Raw genomic sequence first — 20,097 nt, 5'->3', positions numbered from 1 at the left:
TTATCTATATTATAATAAGTATTTTGTAATTATCTATACATTATATGCGAGTTAGTCGAGAGAGTACCTTAAATTATCGAATCTTAGCAATGGCTGAACCGATTTTAATAAGCTGAATTGAAACTTTGAGTTTGTTTTGTATTACGAAAATATCATCGATGTCCCAGGCGTCCAAGCCCTCATGCGCATGCGCAAGAAATTGTACAGTTGGATTAGAGCATTCGACATAAGATTGCGCTAGTAGCATTTTGTGATATTATTGCTCGCAGTTATCCATATGTATCGTATTAAGGCAAGTATTTATCGACCGAAATACATACGGTCGATAAGTTAACCTTAATTAATATACTTATAAAATTGATGATCTAATTTGTAATTTCAAAAGTTTATATTTATATGAAAATTTTGCATTAGACATTACAAAATACTTATTATAATATGAATTCAAACTATTGATTAATTAGAAACTCAATTAATTTATTTTATTTATTATTTATTTATTTTATTTAATTACTTTAGTTGTTTTATTAAAATATAAATTCCTTTATTGATTTATAAAAAATAAATTCCTAAAATTACCTTCTTAAAAAAAAGTGAAAAAGATGTTAAGTGCACGCGCTGTAAAAATTATGTAATATTATATATAGTATTATATACAATATAGTATTATGTATTATATATAGTATTATATATATATATATATATATATATATATATATATATGGATGTTAAGTGCACGCGCTGTAAAAAATTATGTAATATTATATATAGTATTATATATATAAGAAAAACTAAACTTTATTAAATGGTTTTATTTAAGTCACGCGCAACAGCGAGATATCTTGTGTATCTACACAATTCATTTTTATCATTTTTTTCTATAACGCTTAATAAAAGAGTTATTATTGAATGAAATCTAGCCTATCATCATCGATCTTTAGCTGGACACACGGTGAGCCGCGCGCCTGGTAGTATGCGTGAGCGAACAGATGTTTATGACGGCTCACCGACGTGCGCCCGGCTGAAGATCGGCGATGATAGGCTAACATTTACAGCGTTACAGAAGAAAATGATACAGGACTTTTCTGTTCAGAATAACACCCTCTATCTTTCCTTAAAGGGTGTCGCGCGAATTTTCGGACACTCTGTGTATATATATATATATATATATATATATATATATATATATATATAGTATTATTTTACCTTCATAGTTGTACAAAAGAGTTGATTTATTGATTAATTTTCTACAAAAAAAAAAAATATTGGAAGATAGCGCGCCAATTGATAAAAACTTCTCCTACAAAATTTATTTATTATTAATTTTAATATATTAAAAAGATGCTATATTTAAATTGTAATGTCTTTTAAAATAGTAAAACAAAATCAAGTACAAAATTTTTAATTAAAAAACTTGAAGCTGTTAAATTTAAAATGTGTAACAATTAAGTACATTAATTAGATCAATATAGCAGCGCCAAAAATTTATTTTTGACAAAGTACTTATAAAATTGGTTAAGTTTAATTACTAGTTTGGTAAATATTCACATAAGGTCACTATCTTCAAAAGGCAATGACATTGATATATGTTGTCAAGGTCATGACCCTGAACAACATTCAAAAGGTTTTAGCCGTCGCTCGTTTATTAAAAAGTTTATTAAAATTGTTTATTAAAAAGTTATTAACAAAGGAATTTTCTTGAATTATATGCAATTTTCAAACAACATGTATGAAAATATTAATAAAAAAGGGAGGAAATTAGCGAGATCGGATCAATTGTTAAAAATATAATTTATAAATAATTAAAAAAATAATATTTTTAAAAATACTATATTTGATGGCAATTAATTTTTCTAAAAAACTGTTTCGGCTAGAGAAAGATATATTTGGCGTTTTTTTATTTTATTTCTGTACAAATACGTTCACATTTTACAAAAAAAGAATAAAGATTGTCTCTAATCACAAAAGATTGCAACAAAATTGTTATCAGCTCTGGCGACCAGTGTGGCAAGCGAACAGCTATTTCTGCTGGGCAGATTTATGTGGACAGTCGCAATAATCTATTGGGCAAAAATGTTGAGAAACTTTTAAGCCGAATCTACAATTGATATAGTAAACCTTTAAGTTAATTATAAAAAATTACCGCAATGATTATTCTCTTCACATTTGACTGAGATTGATTAACTTTTTATAGCTTGAGGTTTATTATATTTATTGTAGATCCAGGCTTATTTTCTATAAGTTATAATATAAAATTAGTTAAATTTAATTATTAAGTTCAAATAAAGATAATTTAAATACAAATTTTTATATGATCTCAGTAATAACTGTGATTTTATAACTAAAAGTTGAGGATAATAAAATTCAATATTATAATGCTTTGTAGCATATTATTCCGTAATATTATTTGGTAAATAATAACAATATTTACGTAACAATATTTTTTAAATCATAATAGCTCTTGTAAGATTCCTCCAAAATTCGATTTTGGTTTTGGCCAAAATTGAAAAAAAAAAACGAATATTCGTTTTCGGTTTCGGTCAAAACTAAAAAAAAGTGATTTCGGTTGAACACTAAAATATTTATATTTAAATCCAAACCTTTTAGCACGTGAGCACAAGATTCAGTTGGATGACACTATTAGATAAGTCAATCAGTAAATATCCAAGTCATCACTATGTAATTTTATCGATAAAAAACAAATCTGTCGTATTGATGAGAATCCATCATATATATATTGAAAAACAAGTTTCAATGAGCTTGAACGTGCTCAGTCGTTGCCGGTAGTAACGCGCGATTACGCGACGACTTTGAAATTGCGGTCGACCGAGTAATAAATCCGCCAGAGATTTCCTCTGCCCTCTTCTCCGTGACCATAAATTCTAGTTTCGATTCTAGTTACGATGCTACATGCAGTTAGTTCTGGTTGGTTCGCCGTTGTCATCCATCGCGTCTACTGATTTTATAGTATCAAAAAGGTAAATATCATTCTTCGCGATCTCATCTTTCTATCATGCAGTTTGCAATTAAAGAATCTCAAATAAAAATCTTTTCACTTCTTTTATCGCAATTAATTTTTTCATATTAAGGTATAGTTGTCTCGTAAATCGTAATTAACAAGAAAAATTAAAAAATTTAACTATACATTAATAAATGTGGTATCTAAACATTTGTACAATTTAAAAGCAATTGATCATACCCAACGCGAGATAATCACTATTAAAAATTGCACTTTTTATACGTATTGCATAGGCAAAACATACAAAAATCTTATATTTTGAATTTTAATAATTAGAAAGAATAATAAGAAAGTGATGAAAAACTAATATAAAATAGAAGGACACTTTAGGAATTCTATTTAAAAAAAACTGAAATTATTGACCCTTTAGTTTTAGAAATACCATAATATAAAAACTTTGCAGTATCATTTTATCCTTATTATTCACCAAAAGTTAAACAAAGACATATGATGCTCGCAAACATTGTACTTGGCAATAGCGTTGACTTGACAATAGCGTACAAAATGTCCAAAAGTTTTCAATCCATAACTATAGATTATAGGTAGTCGAATGTTTAACGTTGGCACAGAGTATAAAATTTTAGTTTGTATTGTCGCGAGGTAATTACCTTAAACTGCAAAATTAATCAGATGAAAAATATATATATATATATATATTTCCCTTTTTTTCAAAAATTATAATAATATATTATATCTTATAATTTTTACAAATGTATTTCTAAACATTGCAACAGTTTATCTTTAAAACTAAGTCAATTAAGCTTCATTTAATTCAAATAGCACAATTGTTTATAAAATTTTTTAAATATACATAATTTATTATTTCTATCTTTTTTCTATTATATTAATATATGAATAAAATTATTAGTATTTTATTCATATATTAACAAATACTGCAATATTATTGACAAATGTTAATCATTAATAATCGGAATTTAGTCGAAATGTCCTTTCGCATTTTTTGTCTTATACTTTATTCTATACATTATAAATCAAGTCATAATTTCTTTTTAAAGTTAATTGAGACAATTTTTCAAAGTAAAATAAATGATAGATATTATCTTCCTGTTAAATTTTTTTTAGGTTTACATTAATACCTTTCTATAGTTAACAAATGTATATGAAATTTTTTTTTTGTTTTATGATTAGATAAGAGTATGCTTTAGTTTTTTAATGAGTAATAACTTTTTGTTGTGTGCATGCGCCATATCTTGAATAAATTTAATAGAATAGTTGGAAAAAAAATTAATGTGTGTGTGTAACCAAAAGCGTAATTTATATAACTTGCTTCAGCAATACATAATGAAGAGCACAATTTTTATTCTAAACAACCCTATGCATAATTCTAAATAATCCTAAGCATAGATACATCTTTTTATCTTTTATTTATTTTAACAGAATATTTAAATTTAAAATAAATAAATGCATTTCTATTTATTAACGATATAGTTCTATTTTTTATATATTTTATATATTTTATATATTTTTATATGTAAAATTTAAATTCGAGTTTTTATTTTTATACATTTATTATATTATTTTCTATATATATATTATAACTTCTAATTTTATAAATATCCCGATAATGATTTCCAAAAAGATGGTCTGATACAAAAGTTAATAAGAGTTCTTTAAGTATTATCGATGGAGTAACTCAAACGTACCTCTTCCTATTTAAAAAAAGAAATTAGTTTATAATATGAAAACCAAGAATACTCGATTATTCAAGGTCATCATATCCCTCTACTTTTCCTACAATTTTGATAATGTGTTTTCTCCTCTATCTCTTTAACCGTTTTCGAGATAAATGTGATGTACTTTTTATTAGATTCACCCTATATATATATGTAAAAAGAGCAAACAATATTCGAGTAAAAGTATAAAATTACTTAACGCTATTAGTACTTTTTTAACAAGTAATCCTTTATTTTTGATAAAAATAAAAAGACAGTCCGTTAAGGAGGAAATAGGACGGATCAGCTACGTCAAAAGTTTTAATAAATCTAGAAATACATATTTCATATAAGATTCACGAATTTGATATGGCGCATATAGCACTTTTAGTATTTTTAGCACTTTTAAAATATAAAATTAATAATTAATTTAAATAAATTAAAGATTTGCAGAATACAAATTTAATCTCAAAATCGTAAATATTTTATCTTATATCGAACTAACAATTTTTTAAATATATATCACAATTTTAACAGCACAACAAAAATTTATAAAAATAAAAATTTTAATTCTGCAGGGAAGGCTAATCTTTACTTTTAATTATAATTTAATAATAATTTAATTATTAATTTTATATTTTAAAAAGCTAAAATATATAAGAGTGCTTTGTGAGCAATGTCAAATTCATGAATCTCGAAATGTATTTAGATTTATTAACTTTTGACACAGCTGATCCGTTCAGTTCCTCGTTTCTCCTTAATTATCGTTATCTTCTTTGTTGCATTTTAATGCGTGATTCTACTTACGAGTAGTCTATATCTATAATTATGCAGCTGTAGACCTATCTTTCTTTTTGCCAGTTCATGCTCGACTTCTATTTCCTTACCATTCCTCACTGCAGCTATATTCCTATATTGCGTCAGAGACCACGTGAATTTTTTCGTTTTCCTTGTGTTGAAATAAATTAATTTCTACACACATTTTTATGTATAATCATATATAGACTGATAAAGTATATCAAAAATTTTTGGAGTTTATTGATTAAAAAATAGCCGTAAATTTTGATAAAAGATCACATAATTCCTCCGTTTTTGACACAATTTAATATGATGGCAGTAAAGAAACTGACAGAAATAGATGCTTTACATTTCATTGTATCTAAAATGATAATAATAAAGAAGGATAGAAGGGGACTTGTTTACATCGGCATGATTACTTGATCTTTTGCTTTCTGAATGACGTAAAGTGATAATAGGTTATTGTTATTTCGGCGTGACCGACCTTATATTACTTAATTTATCGGGAATTGCACGAGTCATTATTGACGCGTACGCGTGATCGATCGGCGATCTGCACGAGACTATCATAATATGACACGTGACACGTAATAAGCTGAATGTAAGTGTATATGCAACTGAATATAAACTTGCATTATATGGATATGTATAAGTTACATTCACACAATTTGACTGCAAAGCAAAAAACAATAGCAAAATTTTGCTCATTATTATGAAACTTGTGATTTAATGTTTTTACATAACTTATTTAATTTTTTAGTGTTTTCTAAATTACAATTTTTTTTTTTTGAAATTATAAAAGAAGGATGCAAAACTTAATTATAGCTTCTATATATACTTCAATTTTTTTTTGCTTTTATTTACATTATTATAATCTTTTTTTTATTAATATTTTAGCATATATTTTCTACAAATGGCGAATCAAAAGAAAATAATAAATGTTTGGAAAGCTGCTGATGCTGTGACATTTGATGTGGATTCGACTGTTATTAAAGAAGAAGGCATTGATGAACTCGCAAATTTTTGTGGAAAAGGAGAACAAATTCGTAAATTGTATGCATTTCTTGAGCTTGATTATAATTCAATCTTGTTTATTATGTTGTAATATAAATTTCAAATCTTTCACTTAATGCAAAATATTGAAACATATTTTTCAGGACAAAGCAGGCCATGCAAGGTGATATGACTTTTCAGCAATCCTTGTTCTTGCGACTGCAGATTATAAATCCAAGTTTAACTCAAGTGAAAGAATTCCTGGATATACATCAATCAAATTTAAGTAGTGGTATCAAGTAAGACATTTATTTTTTAAATAAAATATGTGTATGTACGTATGTGTGGAAAAATAAACATTAATTTAATACATTACATTATTAAGGATTGATATTTTAGAGAATTGGTATCAGATTTACAAGCTCGTGGAAAAGATGTATTTCTTATTTCTGGTGGTTTCCGCTGTCTTATTTCACCAATTGCTTCACAATTAAAAATACCAGACAAGAATATTTACGCTAACAGATTGAAATTTTATTTTACTGGTGAGAGAATATAAGTTAATAAATTTTACAGCTTTTTTTAAGAGAGTACGATATATATAAACACACAATTTTATATTTTAGGAGAATATGCTGGATTTGATGAGAATCAGCCAACATCTAGAAGTGGTGGCAAAGCAGAAATAATAAAGCATCTTAAAGAAACAAAAAGATATAAAACTATTGTACACATTGGTGATGGTTCAACAGATTTAGAAGCGTGTCCTCCAGCAGATGCATTTATAGGTGTGTAAAATGTTTATTTAAGAATCTTTGAGGGACATTGTTTTATTTTTATTTTTAGAGAATTTTTATTGAAATTTTTATAATATTCTATGCTGAAATGATGATATTAATTAAATAAATAAGTAAATTTTTAATGTATTTACATAGGATTCGGTGGTAATATCATTCGGGAAAGTGTAAAATCACATGCAGAATGGTTTGTGATGCACTTTGATGAACTTAGGAGAAACTTATAATTGTAAAATAGAATATGTCTGTATATATATAAGTATATTATATATTACATGTGTGTGCGCACATATATACACATACAGGTATGAAATAAATTAATATATGCATAACTACATTTAAATTTCTAAAATATGCATTATATAAATTCGTAAAATATATCAAATATGCCAAAAATATATCAACAATATGCCAAATATATTAACATGTGCTATTTTTTGTTATCTTTAGGCTTAAAGCTACATAATTAAACCTATGTTCTACATTTTTCCAAAAATGAATTTATTATAGTTGTTTAAGTTATAAATTAAAGTTATAATAGTATAATTTATATTCATATGTACATGAATATATATATATATATATATATATATATATATATATATTTGATTAGAAAAAAATTTATAGTTTCTTGTTTTTGCTTTTATAATTTATAAATGTTATTGAAGAACCACCAAGAGTCTTGAGATAGAAAAAAATTATTGCCATTAACAGATTGATTTGTGTGTATATATCTCTAGGAATTAAACTATACAAATTAAAGTTGACATTATTTGAAAAATATCATTCATAAATAATATATTTTGTTCTATACAATACGTGAAATAATAAACAATTATTCTGGAAATAGCAATTTCTTTGTGTGCCATCTATGTATATAATATATTATCTCCATTATGAATTGCTATTAAAATAATTGTAATTCTAAACTAGTTTAAAATCCTGTACATAATTACATTTGCCAAATTTGTATACAAAATTGTCTATCGTTGACAAATCGAACATCAGCGAACGATAAGATTCCAATTTAACAACAATGTAAAAAAGTAAAGTATATATCTAAGTTCTATTTTTTATTAATTCAAACTGATGGTTGCCACAAAATCGGATTTTCTTCAACAATTTTTTTTATCATCGATATGTATTGTTTTTGATGCCTTAAAATATTGATCTCAAATATCGCGTATGTTTTGACGTTCCTTTGTAATAACAATTAATGATAAATTATGTATCGACGCTTAACTTTTCTCGTTTCCTTTGCGAGATCCACTCTTGTATCTTCTGTTGAAGCTCGACATTTGATTTTATCATGTCCATAGTAAGAGGAGATCGATTAAAAGGATCAGTTTGATCACTAAGTAAATGTCTGAAATATATTGATACATATAATATTTTGTATTAATGTATGTTAATATTTTATTATATTTCGCATAATTAACCTTGCTATAGTTTGACGATCGACAGTTATTTTTGACGATGGCAAAATTACAGGATCTGTCATAACAGTTGACATAATTGGATCCAGGAATTCGTCGGGAATACCGACCAAAATTTCATCTTCTTCTCGCTTTTGATTTGCAGCCTTTTTCACGCTCTTTGCAAATTGATCCAAATCTCCCAAGATTCCCACACCACCAATACGAACTATGACGTATGCATGACGTACATTTTTTTTAATTGTTCAAATAATTTAATTAAAATTAATTTTTATATTTTTATTTGCCTAACATAGATAAATTGCAGATAAAATTATTAAGAAAAATGTAGAAATGCTTACCAAGCACATTGTCAGCAAGTTTAAAAAGTTCTGGGCTGTAAGAACGTCCGTCTTGCGACACAGCTAGTGTAAAACTTTCATTTTTACTCAGATTAATGTAGATCTCGCATATATTCAGCACTAAATTTGCAGGATTAAATGCATATTCTTTTTGATCATTCACCTAGATTTCGAAGATGTGGAATTACAATAAATTATATGACATCATTTTTAACATAATATTCACAAATCTTTAAAAATTACCTTGAGATTTTTTTTATTTGGTCCCACCAATTGTAATAATAAATAATTAAGCATAGAAGCAATACGATCCACCATGGTTGGATGGCAAAAGATTGATTTTATTTCAGTGGTCAACATTTTTATTGTTTGTATAGTTTTTCTGCCTAGAATATTATCAAAGCGGGCAATCATACCAATGTGTTGAAGGTAGCCTGCCTGCTGTTCGCGTTCATTTGATGGCAGTTTATTCCATTCTCCGCTTTCCCTTTTATTTATATAAAAAAAAAAAAAACCAGTTTTCATATTTAATGCATATATTTTACGGAGTATTTCACAGATTCAGAAAAGATAATGTACAATAGAAAAAATCATGATTTTTAGAAATACCTAGCTTGGAGCATTTGTTTTAACTGTGCCATGTTTGATAAGGCCTCATCCAAGAGAAATACAGCGTCATTCATCAATAGATTAATAAAACATAAGAACAGTGGTGGTTGAACTGCTTCCATGTTATTTTCCGCATCTTTTGCTAAAGCACTGACACATAATTGAATAAAATGTATTTCATCTTTCTGCCGAATTTTATAAATATAGAATGAGAATAGTGATTAAATACCATAATTTTACTTACATAAAAATGCTACGATGTTCATCAAGCTTCCATAGATAATCCATTACAATATACATGGGACGACGATAATTGAATTTTTGCTCAAATTGTACACTCTGTCCCGTCATTTCGATACTTACAAATACATGCAGCAAATTAGGAATTATCTATTTTCAAATCAACAACATATGAGAGAAAGAAATTAACTGCACAAGCATGTAGACATTAAAAGGATAATAAAAAACAGATATATACATTAGGTAAAAAACTCGGTAAAGAATTATTTTTTACTCCTCCAAAAATGAGTTTTTTACTCTATTAATTTTTATCCTTTATGATAATAATTCAGAATGTTCAAAATTCAAAATTTTTATTCAGAATTTTCAAAAATTTAGCAAAATTAGTAAAAATCTAATTTTGATGCTTATTTATTAATTTTTGATGTACAGCTTTGAAAAATGAGTATCAAATTTACTAAAATTAGGTATCAGATTCCATTGTCCTGTGTTCTCTATGTCATATTCTCACTTCTGGTTCATAAAATAACAAAAATAATAACAATTTAACTATGCTTGAAAGAGTTTTCTTCTAACTTTTATATAACTTTAAAAATAAAGAACATAAAAAAATATTATTGAATTATAAAAATCAAAAATAACTTACTTTAAAATATTCTAACTCAACTGATTAAATAAATGCAAAGTAGTAATCAATTCAACCACATTCATTGAAATTGGTTACTAAGCTGCATTCTAATATTCATTGCCACTGAAAATTTATAATTTACATTACGTATACTATAGATTTTCAGTACTGATAGTGAATATCGAAACACAGTTCCAGTAAATACAATTAATTCAATTTCCATACCATCTTTTGTTTGAAAAAAACTTGGTACTATCTTTCAAAATTACAAAAAAAAAAAAGTTTTTTTTATCCAAAAAGTGTCAGTTTTTTACTTAGTTTTTCTTTCCTCATTTAAAAAAATTCGATTTTTTAAAATTCCTACTTGTTAGTGAACTCTACATATGTGTAGAATACTGCTTACTTGTTGTCTGTGTGGATGAGAAAGAAACAACTGTTCTCTATGGAATGTTCCTAAGTTGGGTACTGCTGGAATACTGCTCTCATCTGCAATCGGCAAAAGTGCCTCCAAACTTTCGGCTAAACGAGCGCGTAAATGTGGATTGTATAAACGATGTTGAGACGCCATCAAAACTATAATCTAAAAAAATTGACATAAACGTAATAATTATGCTGTTTGGCAGGATGACGTACAGCTTATTGTGTCTTTACTTACTTCTGTTAAAATCGGATTTAGAAAACTGGGACCCTGCTCCTCAAATGTGTTCGGGCTAAAGCGATGTAAAAAACATAAGAATCCAATAGTGTTCTCTACTACAAACTCAGGAATGCACCTGTGGACATAAATCAATTTTATCAATTTTAATTGTTTGCATTTATAATATTATATATTTAATACCTCAGTGTAATCGGGATAGTCTCTGATAATGGGAATGTAACTGATATATATTGCTTTGGCGCAAAGCTTTCCACGTTTTCTTCATCAGTTATGACATGCAAGTTTACTTGTATCAACCAAAATGCTGTCATTGCATGAAATCTTGCCAAGTGTTCCAACATTTCTGGCATTAAAAGGCTTGCTTTAAGAGACAAGTATCTATAGTATAACATAAAATTTGATAATAATATGAAAGAAAAATGGAAAATGTATATCTATTAATATGTTTATATGTACTTTGTCATCTCGGTCTCCATTCGCTGTGTTATGAGTTCTAGCACTTCTGAACTACCACCAATTCGAGCATCATTATAAGCTCTTTGTATTCTAGCCAAATCTTGATTTGTTCTAGAATTAAAAATAATAAAATATTTTGCAATGTTGTTAACCTATTTAAAAAATGACACGATTAATTATTTTTCCATACTTTAAAAATTTATCGAGTATAACTCTGTAACTAAGATCTAATGCATGATGTGTAAGAAAAAAACATTCTGTTACAAATCCGAATGAATGCGCTATTGGTCGTCTTTCTCCTTCTGAAGTTGGTATCAAACATGTCTCTGAACTCAATTCTTTCATATGTATACCACGTTGTAAACTCTCAGTTTCATCTTTGGCCTAAAAATGTAAATATATATAATAGCATTAATGAAGTACATTTATTTACTTAAATATATATATATATATATATATATATATATATATATATATATATATAAAATATAGAATCAACATTTAAACTAGTCTGTGACTAATCACTTTGTCTGTGAATAATCACTTTGTTAAATTTTCAAAAACCAACCTCAGCACTACAATATGTAGGATCTATCTTTGGTATTTTGGTATCATTAAATTTGACACAAAATGGTTGACAAAGACGTAGCAATACATTGCCCATATTCAGCATGAAACCATCTGACACATACAATACCCCAAGTAATCCCACTTCCATGTGAGAATTCCAAAGTTTTCCTCTACTTGCATTCGTATGAAGACAATTACTCAGCCACTGCAGAGTTAAATGACGAACTTCTGTCGAGCACTTCAATAAGGAATAAAAAACTTTGTGTAACTGTTCACTTAGGCTGTTCATAGCTATCCATATGGTACCTTCCATGACTGTATTTGGCTGCGATATTTCAACAATGTATAAAACAAAAATTCTGTAATTTAAATATTACTCTAGTAGTAAAAAAAAGTTGCCGTACTTGCTGTAAAGGTTTATCAAATAGATCGTATGGATCTTTAGCTGTTTTTGGTAAGCAGCTTATGCTGAAGAATGCACCTAATAATGTATCTGAATATCCACAACCTTGATTATTTTTTGGTCTGCTATGATAAATTACCAACTTTGCTAATAATTCAATAGTGGAAAATATATTCAGTAAAGCAAACCATTGTTGACGAAAAGTGAACAGATTACTTTGAGCTGCCTCCTTTTGAATAATGTCAAGAACAGGAACAAATGACATTTTAATTATATCTTCTATATCGCTTTCACTATTTGCCGCTATCAATTCTTCTATTATATCATTAACAAATGACGGTAATTCTGATTTTGATGTAATATCATCCGTAAATAAAGCAACAAATTGACTGTGAATCTAAATAAATAATAAATATATAATTATTATAATATACATGGTGATTCAAAAGGTTACTGATAAACTTTAAGAGCGAATAGAAGAGTCAGAATATAACAATTTTCGAATAGAAACTCATGTTCTCCAAAATAATTGTGAAGTACAAGCTTTAAATATAAAAAACTACATTGTGGAACTACAACATGTTAATAAGAAAAATAATCTTAGTTTGTACAAAATTTAATAATTAAATAAAGATAATACAATGAAAATACAAAGGAATACAATGATATTGTACATTATTATAGTAGCAATGATCACCACATTCAATGCAAGCATAACATTATCAAACAAAACTCTGGTATACTTTCTGATACCCCAGGCATCTCCCAGAGCAAGTCAGATGCTGTAAATGTTTCAGAGTTATCTACTGATGTCTCATAAACAAGGTTTTTGAAAAAAATTACTTCAAAAAAAAAAGTAATCGACAGATGTCAAATCAGGTTTTGACATAGAATTGGAGAACATGAGTTCCTATTTAAAAGTTGTTATATTATGATGCCTTTATGCGCTCCTCAAGTTTGTCAGTAATATTTTGAATCACCCTCCCTATACACGTTGCTAATATAGTTTATTTTCACAATTGTTTTCTAAAAGAAAATTTAGTTTCTCATAGAATTATATTGGTCTATCAAGAAAATATAAAATACCTCTTGATGTTGGAACAAGTCTGGTTCCTGTAAAGCTGTATTGACATTCCTCAATACAATTTGGCAAGTATTTCTTATAATATGTTCCAAATCATTGTTAATCTGATAATGTTTTAATCGACAATAACATTCATAAAGATAAGTTATAACTTGTGTCTGAACAATGTGGCTATCGGCATCTTGTACAATATCTTTCACTGTAGATTTAGGATCTGACAACATCAGGCGCTCGAAGACAGCATGTTCAATTGAATCAGCATCGATGTACACCAGAGATCCTTGTGTACGACCATCGCTATCTCGACGCAGCGTTAATCCAAATACATGTGCTAGGAGCTGACTGACTTTGTCATCCAAAATTCTGGATTCTGCCTCTTCATTTTCAGATTTATTATTAATTGTGTCCGATAATTCATCCATGTAATTAGTATTGCAACTTTCATCAGCAATTTGATGTTGAAAGGAGAATGAGACAGCATCATTATCCGTGGAAAACAACCCAGCAAATGGGTTACTTTTTATATTGTCGCACATAATTGTAACTTTTTTTTTACAAGATTTTCATCGACATAATTAAGCTAAAAAAATTTAATATTTCTCGTCATTATTTCAACGATTATTATATTTCTTACGATATCTCCGATATCAATTTGTGATTAATATGTTTCTTCTTGTTTCTTTAGCCGTGTTCCAAAATTCACTGCCAGTACTGAAAATCTATAGTTCACGTAACATTATATTATATTATAAATTTTCAGTACTGGCAGTGAATTTTGGAACGGCCTTTAGTAAGGGATCAAACAACAGATAAATAGGCTGCGGATTGGTCGTCGCCATTCAAGAGTCACTTCCGTGTTTCAAAATGTGCGCCATGCTTTTGACAGCTTTGATTGTTGCGCAGTGCAGTGACTGCAGTGAGCTGCTTTGGTTGCTGAGTGCAGCCAATGTGTACAAAAGTAAATTCATAAATGTAAGTATTATGTATAAATAAGAAAGAATTAATGTTGTGATATTTTATAGTTTGCAAAATTGTTATTTAAATAAAAATCATAGAAAAATATCTAACCTCTGAGACAGAAATAATTTTTATTCGTTAGCTTTTATGAGTTTTACAATATCAATTGCAATGCGAACACTGCTCGTAATTGTCATAGTTCAAGAAATGGGCATAAAATGTTCAATTTCCTTAAATATCCTTTCTAAAGAAAAATGTGGGCAAAAGATATTGGTTTTCCTCAACAAAGATATCCTGCATTATCCTGCAACGTAAATTTTAAAGCTATTTTTTATTTGTTTGTGATGAGCTATAATTATTTATTATTTATTTATTTTAATATATATTATACTTAATTCTAATACTTTTTTCAGAAACATTTTAATAATGATATGTGGGAAGACGAAGAAATATTTGGGAAAAAATAAAAATTAAAACTAAATGTACAATGCCAATTAAAATATGTTACAATATGTTATCGGAAATATGTTACAATATAGTAAGCTTAATATATATTATTTTATTTGTTAAACAAATAGTTAGAGAGTAGCTTATATATTGATATCTGTTTTATTAAAAGTTAAAAATATAACTTGAGCACTTGAGTTTATATTACATCTACTATTCGTTAATTTACAATTAGAGCGAGATTCTTGATGAAGCAATTGCTAATTTAGAATGTTGTTTTAGAAGGCTTTCATAATATATCTTTAATAATAATCTATACAATTAATACTATAATAAACTTGATCTACATCTATATAGGGTGCAATGCAATTAATAATAGTATTAACTCATGTCAGGATTAAGTTATGTATGTTTTTCATTCCTTTTTACAGGTATTACACAAATGCAAAAAATCACTTTGTCAGTATTTAAAAAAGGATAGATAGATAGATAGATATTTATTAGCTCCCCTTGGGGTTACAATCTCTTACATTTAACACTTACACTATCTTAACTCTAGCTTTCCACTACTTATCTCTAACTTATCTTAACTTAATCCCTATCAATTCCTAATCTACCTACACACACACAACCATTTCCACTCCTATTCGACCTCCGCTTTCTCATTTCCATTCCTCTCTCATCTCATCTCCATCCACTCCTCTCTCCTCTCTTCCTTCTCATTCCTTTCCTCTCTCCATCTCTCCTCCTTCTTTCCATTCCTTCTCTCCATTCCCTCATTCCCATCTCCATTCCTCCCTCCATTTCCTCATCTCCTTCCATATTCCTCATTCCTCTCCATTCCATTCCCAACCTGTACCTTGCCAACCTTTGCCACCTACTTTCCCCCCACTCATTCTTCAAGTACTCTGGAATCCCACTCCCCTTGATTTTTCCATAGAACCTATTGTATCTCGACCTTTCTATCCTTTCCCATCGTTCCTTCCTATCCCTCTCTATATCCTTCTCCACATTCCTTCCTCTCCTTCTCCTCCACCTCCATTCCATACCTCTTCTTCACATCTTTCCTCTTCCACTTCCATCTCTCCTTCTTCCTCCTCCATCTTCCTTCCACTCCTCCCTTCCTCCACCTTCTCAAACCCCCACGTCCTTCTCCCTGCCCTTCCTCTTAACTTCTCTCTCTGCAACTCCTCCCTCATCGTATATCCCGGCGTTCCCCATTCCACTCCTAACACCCATCTTAGATACCTTTCCTGTAACCCCTCAAACTCCTCTCTCTCTTTCCACCCCCAAATTTCTACCCCATACCCCATCACCATCCACCAGTTTATCGAGAGCCATGATCTTCTTCCCCAATCGTTCTTAAATTTCCTTTTTCCCAATCCCCATACCTGACCCATTACAGCCGCCCTTCCTTAATCTATCTCTTATCTGCGCCTCCTGTCCTCCATTTCTCTGCATTATATACCCCAGATAAGCGAATTCTTTAACCTCCTCTATCCTCCTCCCCTTCCACCTCCAGTTTACCGTTCTTACTCTCCCTCCTCCTTTCCTAAACCTTAATATTTTTGACTTTCCTATATTTAGCTCCAATCCTTTCTTCTCCAAATAGTCCTCTAACCTTCCAATCATACTCCTCATCCCGTCCTCCTCCTCCGCTATCAAAACCACATCATCCGCGTATGCCAAGGTAAATATCTTCATCCCTCCTAGATTAACCCCTCCCCATCCTCCTCTTCTCATTACCTCCTCCAAATCGGCCGTTACCAAATTGAATAGGTGAGGGCTCAGAGGGCATCCTTGCCTTACTCCTCTCCCTGTCCAAAAACCTGTTCCTAAATCCTCTCCCCTCCTCACTCTGTTCCTAGTCTCCCTTAAAACATCCTCGCTCCTTCTGACCAGTCCTTCCCTCACCCCCCTCTCCCTCATCGCTTCCATCAATTTCCTCCTATCCACCGAGTCAAACGCTGCTTTCAAATCTATAAAAAATGCCACTAGTTTCCCTTTTTTCTTCCCTAACTGTCTATTCACTAAATAGTTTAGTATGAAAATGTTGTCCATTGTCCCTAACCCTTTCCTAAACCCGGTCTGATTCTGCGGTACCAAACTCTTCTTCTCCACCTCCTCATTTAGTCTACTTGCCAGCACCGAAGCATACACCTTATAAAGCGTCGAGGTCAACGACACCCCCCTATACTCTTCCACTCTCTTCCCCTCCCCCTTCTTTAATATCGGCACAATTGCTCCCTCACTCCACTCCTCTATCCATCCTTCTCCCTTCCAAACCCTATTGCATATTTTCCATACCCATTCCTCCAGGCCCTCTCCTCCATATTTCCACACCTCCGCCGGAATTCCATCCAAACCCACCGCTTTATTATCTTTCAATCTTCCTATCGCTGATCTTATCTCATTTCTATCTATGTCCATCTCCTCATCCATCCAAATTCCTGCTCTCTGCCCCATCACCACTCTGCCATCTACCCCCAGCAGACTTCTGAAATATCCATCCCACTCTTCCATTCTTATCTTCCTTCCATTCCTTCCATCTTCTCCTTCTTTCCTATTCTCTTCTATTCCTTCTATTTCCTTTCCTTCTCTTCCATTCCCTCCTCCTTTCCTCTCCATCTCCTCAGCTCTCTTCTCACCCTATTCTTTTCCTCCTTACACTCGATCTCCTCATCTTCCTTTCATCTTCCATCCTCTCCACCTCCTTTATCTTGTCTCTCATATTCCATTCCCTCCATTCCATCCTTCCCTCTCTCCATCCACTTTCCATCCATCCTTCCTTCTTTCTCTCTTCCCTTTATCCATCCTATGATTGGTGATCCAGTCCCATTATCCACCCTATCCATTTATCCACCTCTTCGTCTCCCATCCTATCTATCCGATCCACCACTTCCTCCATTCGTCCATTCCCCCCTCTATTCCATCCATTCCATTGTCCACCACTTTTCCATCTCCATCCCTCCCCTCCTTGTTAATTCTCTTGTCCTTCCATTCTCCCCATCCCTCCTCCTTCAATCTCTTCCCTCCACCTGTTCTCATTCATCCCCAATCAATATTCTAACATTTTCCTCCCTGTTCTCCATCCATTCATTCCATTCCTCTCTATCTCCTCTCTCTATCCATTCCATTTCCTATCCTCCATTCTTCTTCTATCCATTCCATCTCTTTCCTTCACCTTCCATCCCTTCCTTATTCCTATCACATCCCTCCCATTCCCTTCTTCTTCCTCCATTCCATCCTTTCCATTCCACTCTGTCCATCCTTTTATCCATTCCATGTTCCATTCCATCCATCTCCATCCTCCATCCATATTCCTTATCCCCATTCCACTCCATCCTTTCCTCCCTATCTCTTCCCCTTTCCATTTCCATTTCCATCCTTCCTTCTTCCTCCATCCATCTCCACCATTTCCATCTATCATTCTTCCATACCCTATCCTTCCTTCCTTCCTCCTCCTTCCTATCCTTTCCATCTCCATTCTCCTTTCCTTCCAATCCTCCATTCTTTCCTTCCACCTTTCACAGTTTCTTTCATTCCAAACCTCCATCTTCCTCCTTCATTTTCCATTCCTTCCACCTTCCTTCCTCCTTCCACTCTCCTATCCTTCCATCCTTCCTTCCATTCCTCCATCCTTCCTCCTTCCTCCTTCCTTTCTCTCCTTTCCATTCCTTCCATCCTTTCCATTCCTATCCTTCATTCCATCTCTACTCCGTCCTATTCCTTCCACCCTCCCATTCCATCTTTCCATCTTTTCCATTTTCCCCTCTAGCTCCTCATTCCGATTTTCATTTTCTCTTTCCTCCTTCCATCTCTTTCCATCTCCTATCCATTCCTCCTCCTCCCTCCATTTCCATCCCTTCCTCCATCTCCATCTTCCATCTCTTCCTTCCATCCTTCCATCCTCCTTCCTCCTTCCATTCCTCTCCTTCCAACCTTCCATTCCTTCTTCCCCTTCTCCTTCTATCCATCCTAACCCTGCATCTTTCATTAATCCTGACTTTTCCTGCTTCTTAACAGCTCTTCCTCCTCCTTCCCTATAATCGACTCCTCTCTCTTCCTTTTCATGAGCTCCTCCACATTCCCGTAACTCCCTCTCCTTTCTTTACCTTCTTTACAAGCGAACTGTGCCATCTTAATTCCCCGCGCCCTCTATGCCGACTCCCGTCACACCTCACTACTAGTCCGCTCTACGCTCTCCGATATCTATATTCTATGGCCTATTGCCACTGCTCCACGCCTCCCTTTATGCTCTTATATCCTTACACCGCGCCTCCACTTTTGCTCTTCACTTCCCCGCGCTCTTTCTCACACACGCTTTCCCACCAACACACTCACTCCTCTTTCCCTCCTCACTCTAACTCCTTACTACCCACAAGATACACACGTCAACAACTTCTCCACACACCACTCGACACCGGAAACGGAAGTCAGTATTTAAAAAAAAGGAATACACAATTAATTCAGAAAAACCATTGCCAACCAAAAGCTAAAAGAAGAAAATATTGAGAAGCAAATGATTGAAACAGACAACGTAGAAGTCACAGATATGATAGTGAAAGAAAATAATGTTATGATACTAAATACACCTGATTGTGACAATATCAATTTAAATGTGACATATTAATGGATCAAAGTAAGGAAAGTTCAGAAAAAGTTGAACAATTGGAAAGACACTTGAGAAAGAAAAATCGAATCATGAAAGAAATGAAGATAAAACACAAAAAATATAAAAAGAAATTACAATTAAAATTATGGCGCCTTCAAAATGAAGTACGTAAAACAAATTCTTTTGCAAAGTTATATCTAAAAATTTTAATGATGACCAAGTACATTTTTTAATAAATAAAAATAACGAGATAATTAAATGGTGTAACAATACTTTATTAAATCCGTTCGATCGGGAAATATTGTCGTGTCCGATCTGTAATGTGCGCAATCGAGACTCACTCACCGCAATCTATGTACTCGGATAACGGGAC

At 31.2% G+C, this 20,097-nt stretch overlaps 3 protein-coding genes and 2 long non-coding RNA genes across 6 annotated transcripts in view; 2 read left to right on the top strand and 3 right to left on the bottom strand.

The window, feature by feature from the left end:
* The window catches only part of LOC126849769 (G-protein coupled receptor Mth2-like), a 30,587-nt gene extending 30,500 nt beyond the window's left edge, over positions 1–87 (bottom strand). Inside the window, exon 1 of the mRNA XM_050591989.1 lies at positions 68–87. The gene's annotated coding sequence lies outside the window, so the exon portion shown is untranslated. The remainder of the gene's footprint in view (positions 1–67) is intronic.
* Positions 88–1,906: 1,819 nt separating this feature from the next.
* On the bottom strand, positions 1,907–5,613 carry LOC126849804 (uncharacterized). The gene is made up of 3 exons (XR_007687452.1): positions 5,500–5,613; positions 2,144–2,235; positions 1,907–2,060 (listed from the first exon to the last, which is right to left on the bottom strand). It is a non-coding gene; the product is annotated as an uncharacterized LOC126849804 (long non-coding RNA).
* On the top strand, positions 2,772–7,700 carry LOC126849791 (phosphoserine phosphatase). Of its 2 annotated transcripts, none has more exons than XM_050592030.1 (6): positions 2,772–2,978; positions 6,388–6,543; positions 6,648–6,782; positions 6,883–7,028; positions 7,110–7,271; positions 7,419–7,700. In XM_050592030.1, the coding sequence occupies exons 1-6, from the start codon at positions 2,911–2,913 to the stop codon at positions 7,505–7,507; spliced, it is 756 nt and encodes a 251-aa protein (XP_050447987.1). In that variant the 5' UTR covers positions 2,772–2,910; the 3' UTR covers positions 7,508–7,700. The 2 variants fall into 2 exon arrangements, with proteins under 2 accessions (XP_050447987.1, XP_050447988.1); XM_050592031.1 differs by lacking the exon at positions 2,772–2,978 and adding an exon at positions 5,938–6,091.
* LOC126849761 (ubiquitin conjugation factor E4 A) lies at positions 7,533–14,406 on the bottom strand. The gene is made up of 14 exons (XM_050591962.1): positions 13,708–14,406; positions 12,623–13,018; positions 12,217–12,543; positions 11,839–12,032; positions 11,649–11,759; positions 11,373–11,570; positions 11,190–11,307; positions 10,938–11,114; positions 9,911–10,056; positions 9,667–9,816; positions 9,301–9,544; positions 9,058–9,220; positions 8,720–8,924; positions 7,533–8,646 (listed from the first exon to the last, which is right to left on the bottom strand). The coding sequence occupies exons 1-14, from the start codon at positions 14,239–14,241 to the stop codon at positions 8,505–8,507; spliced, it is 3,105 nt and encodes a 1,034-aa protein (XP_050447919.1). The 5' UTR covers positions 14,242–14,406; the 3' UTR covers positions 7,533–8,504.
* Positions 14,407–14,810: 404 nt separating this feature from the next.
* Positions 14,811–15,581, top strand: LOC126849803 (uncharacterized). The gene is made up of 3 exons (XR_007687451.1): positions 14,811–14,973; positions 15,076–15,200; positions 15,541–15,581. It is a non-coding gene; the product is annotated as an uncharacterized LOC126849803 (long non-coding RNA).
* Positions 15,582–20,097: the final 4,516 nt, after the last annotated feature.

The sequence above is a fragment of the Cataglyphis hispanica genome, chromosome 5 (assembly GCF_021464435.1).
Source record: "Cataglyphis hispanica isolate Lineage 1 chromosome 5, ULB_Chis1_1.0, whole genome shotgun sequence".
NCBI classification, from domain to species: domain Eukaryota; kingdom Metazoa; phylum Arthropoda; class Insecta; order Hymenoptera; family Formicidae; genus Cataglyphis; species Cataglyphis hispanica.
This window is presented reverse-complemented; position numbering and strand designations above follow the sequence as displayed.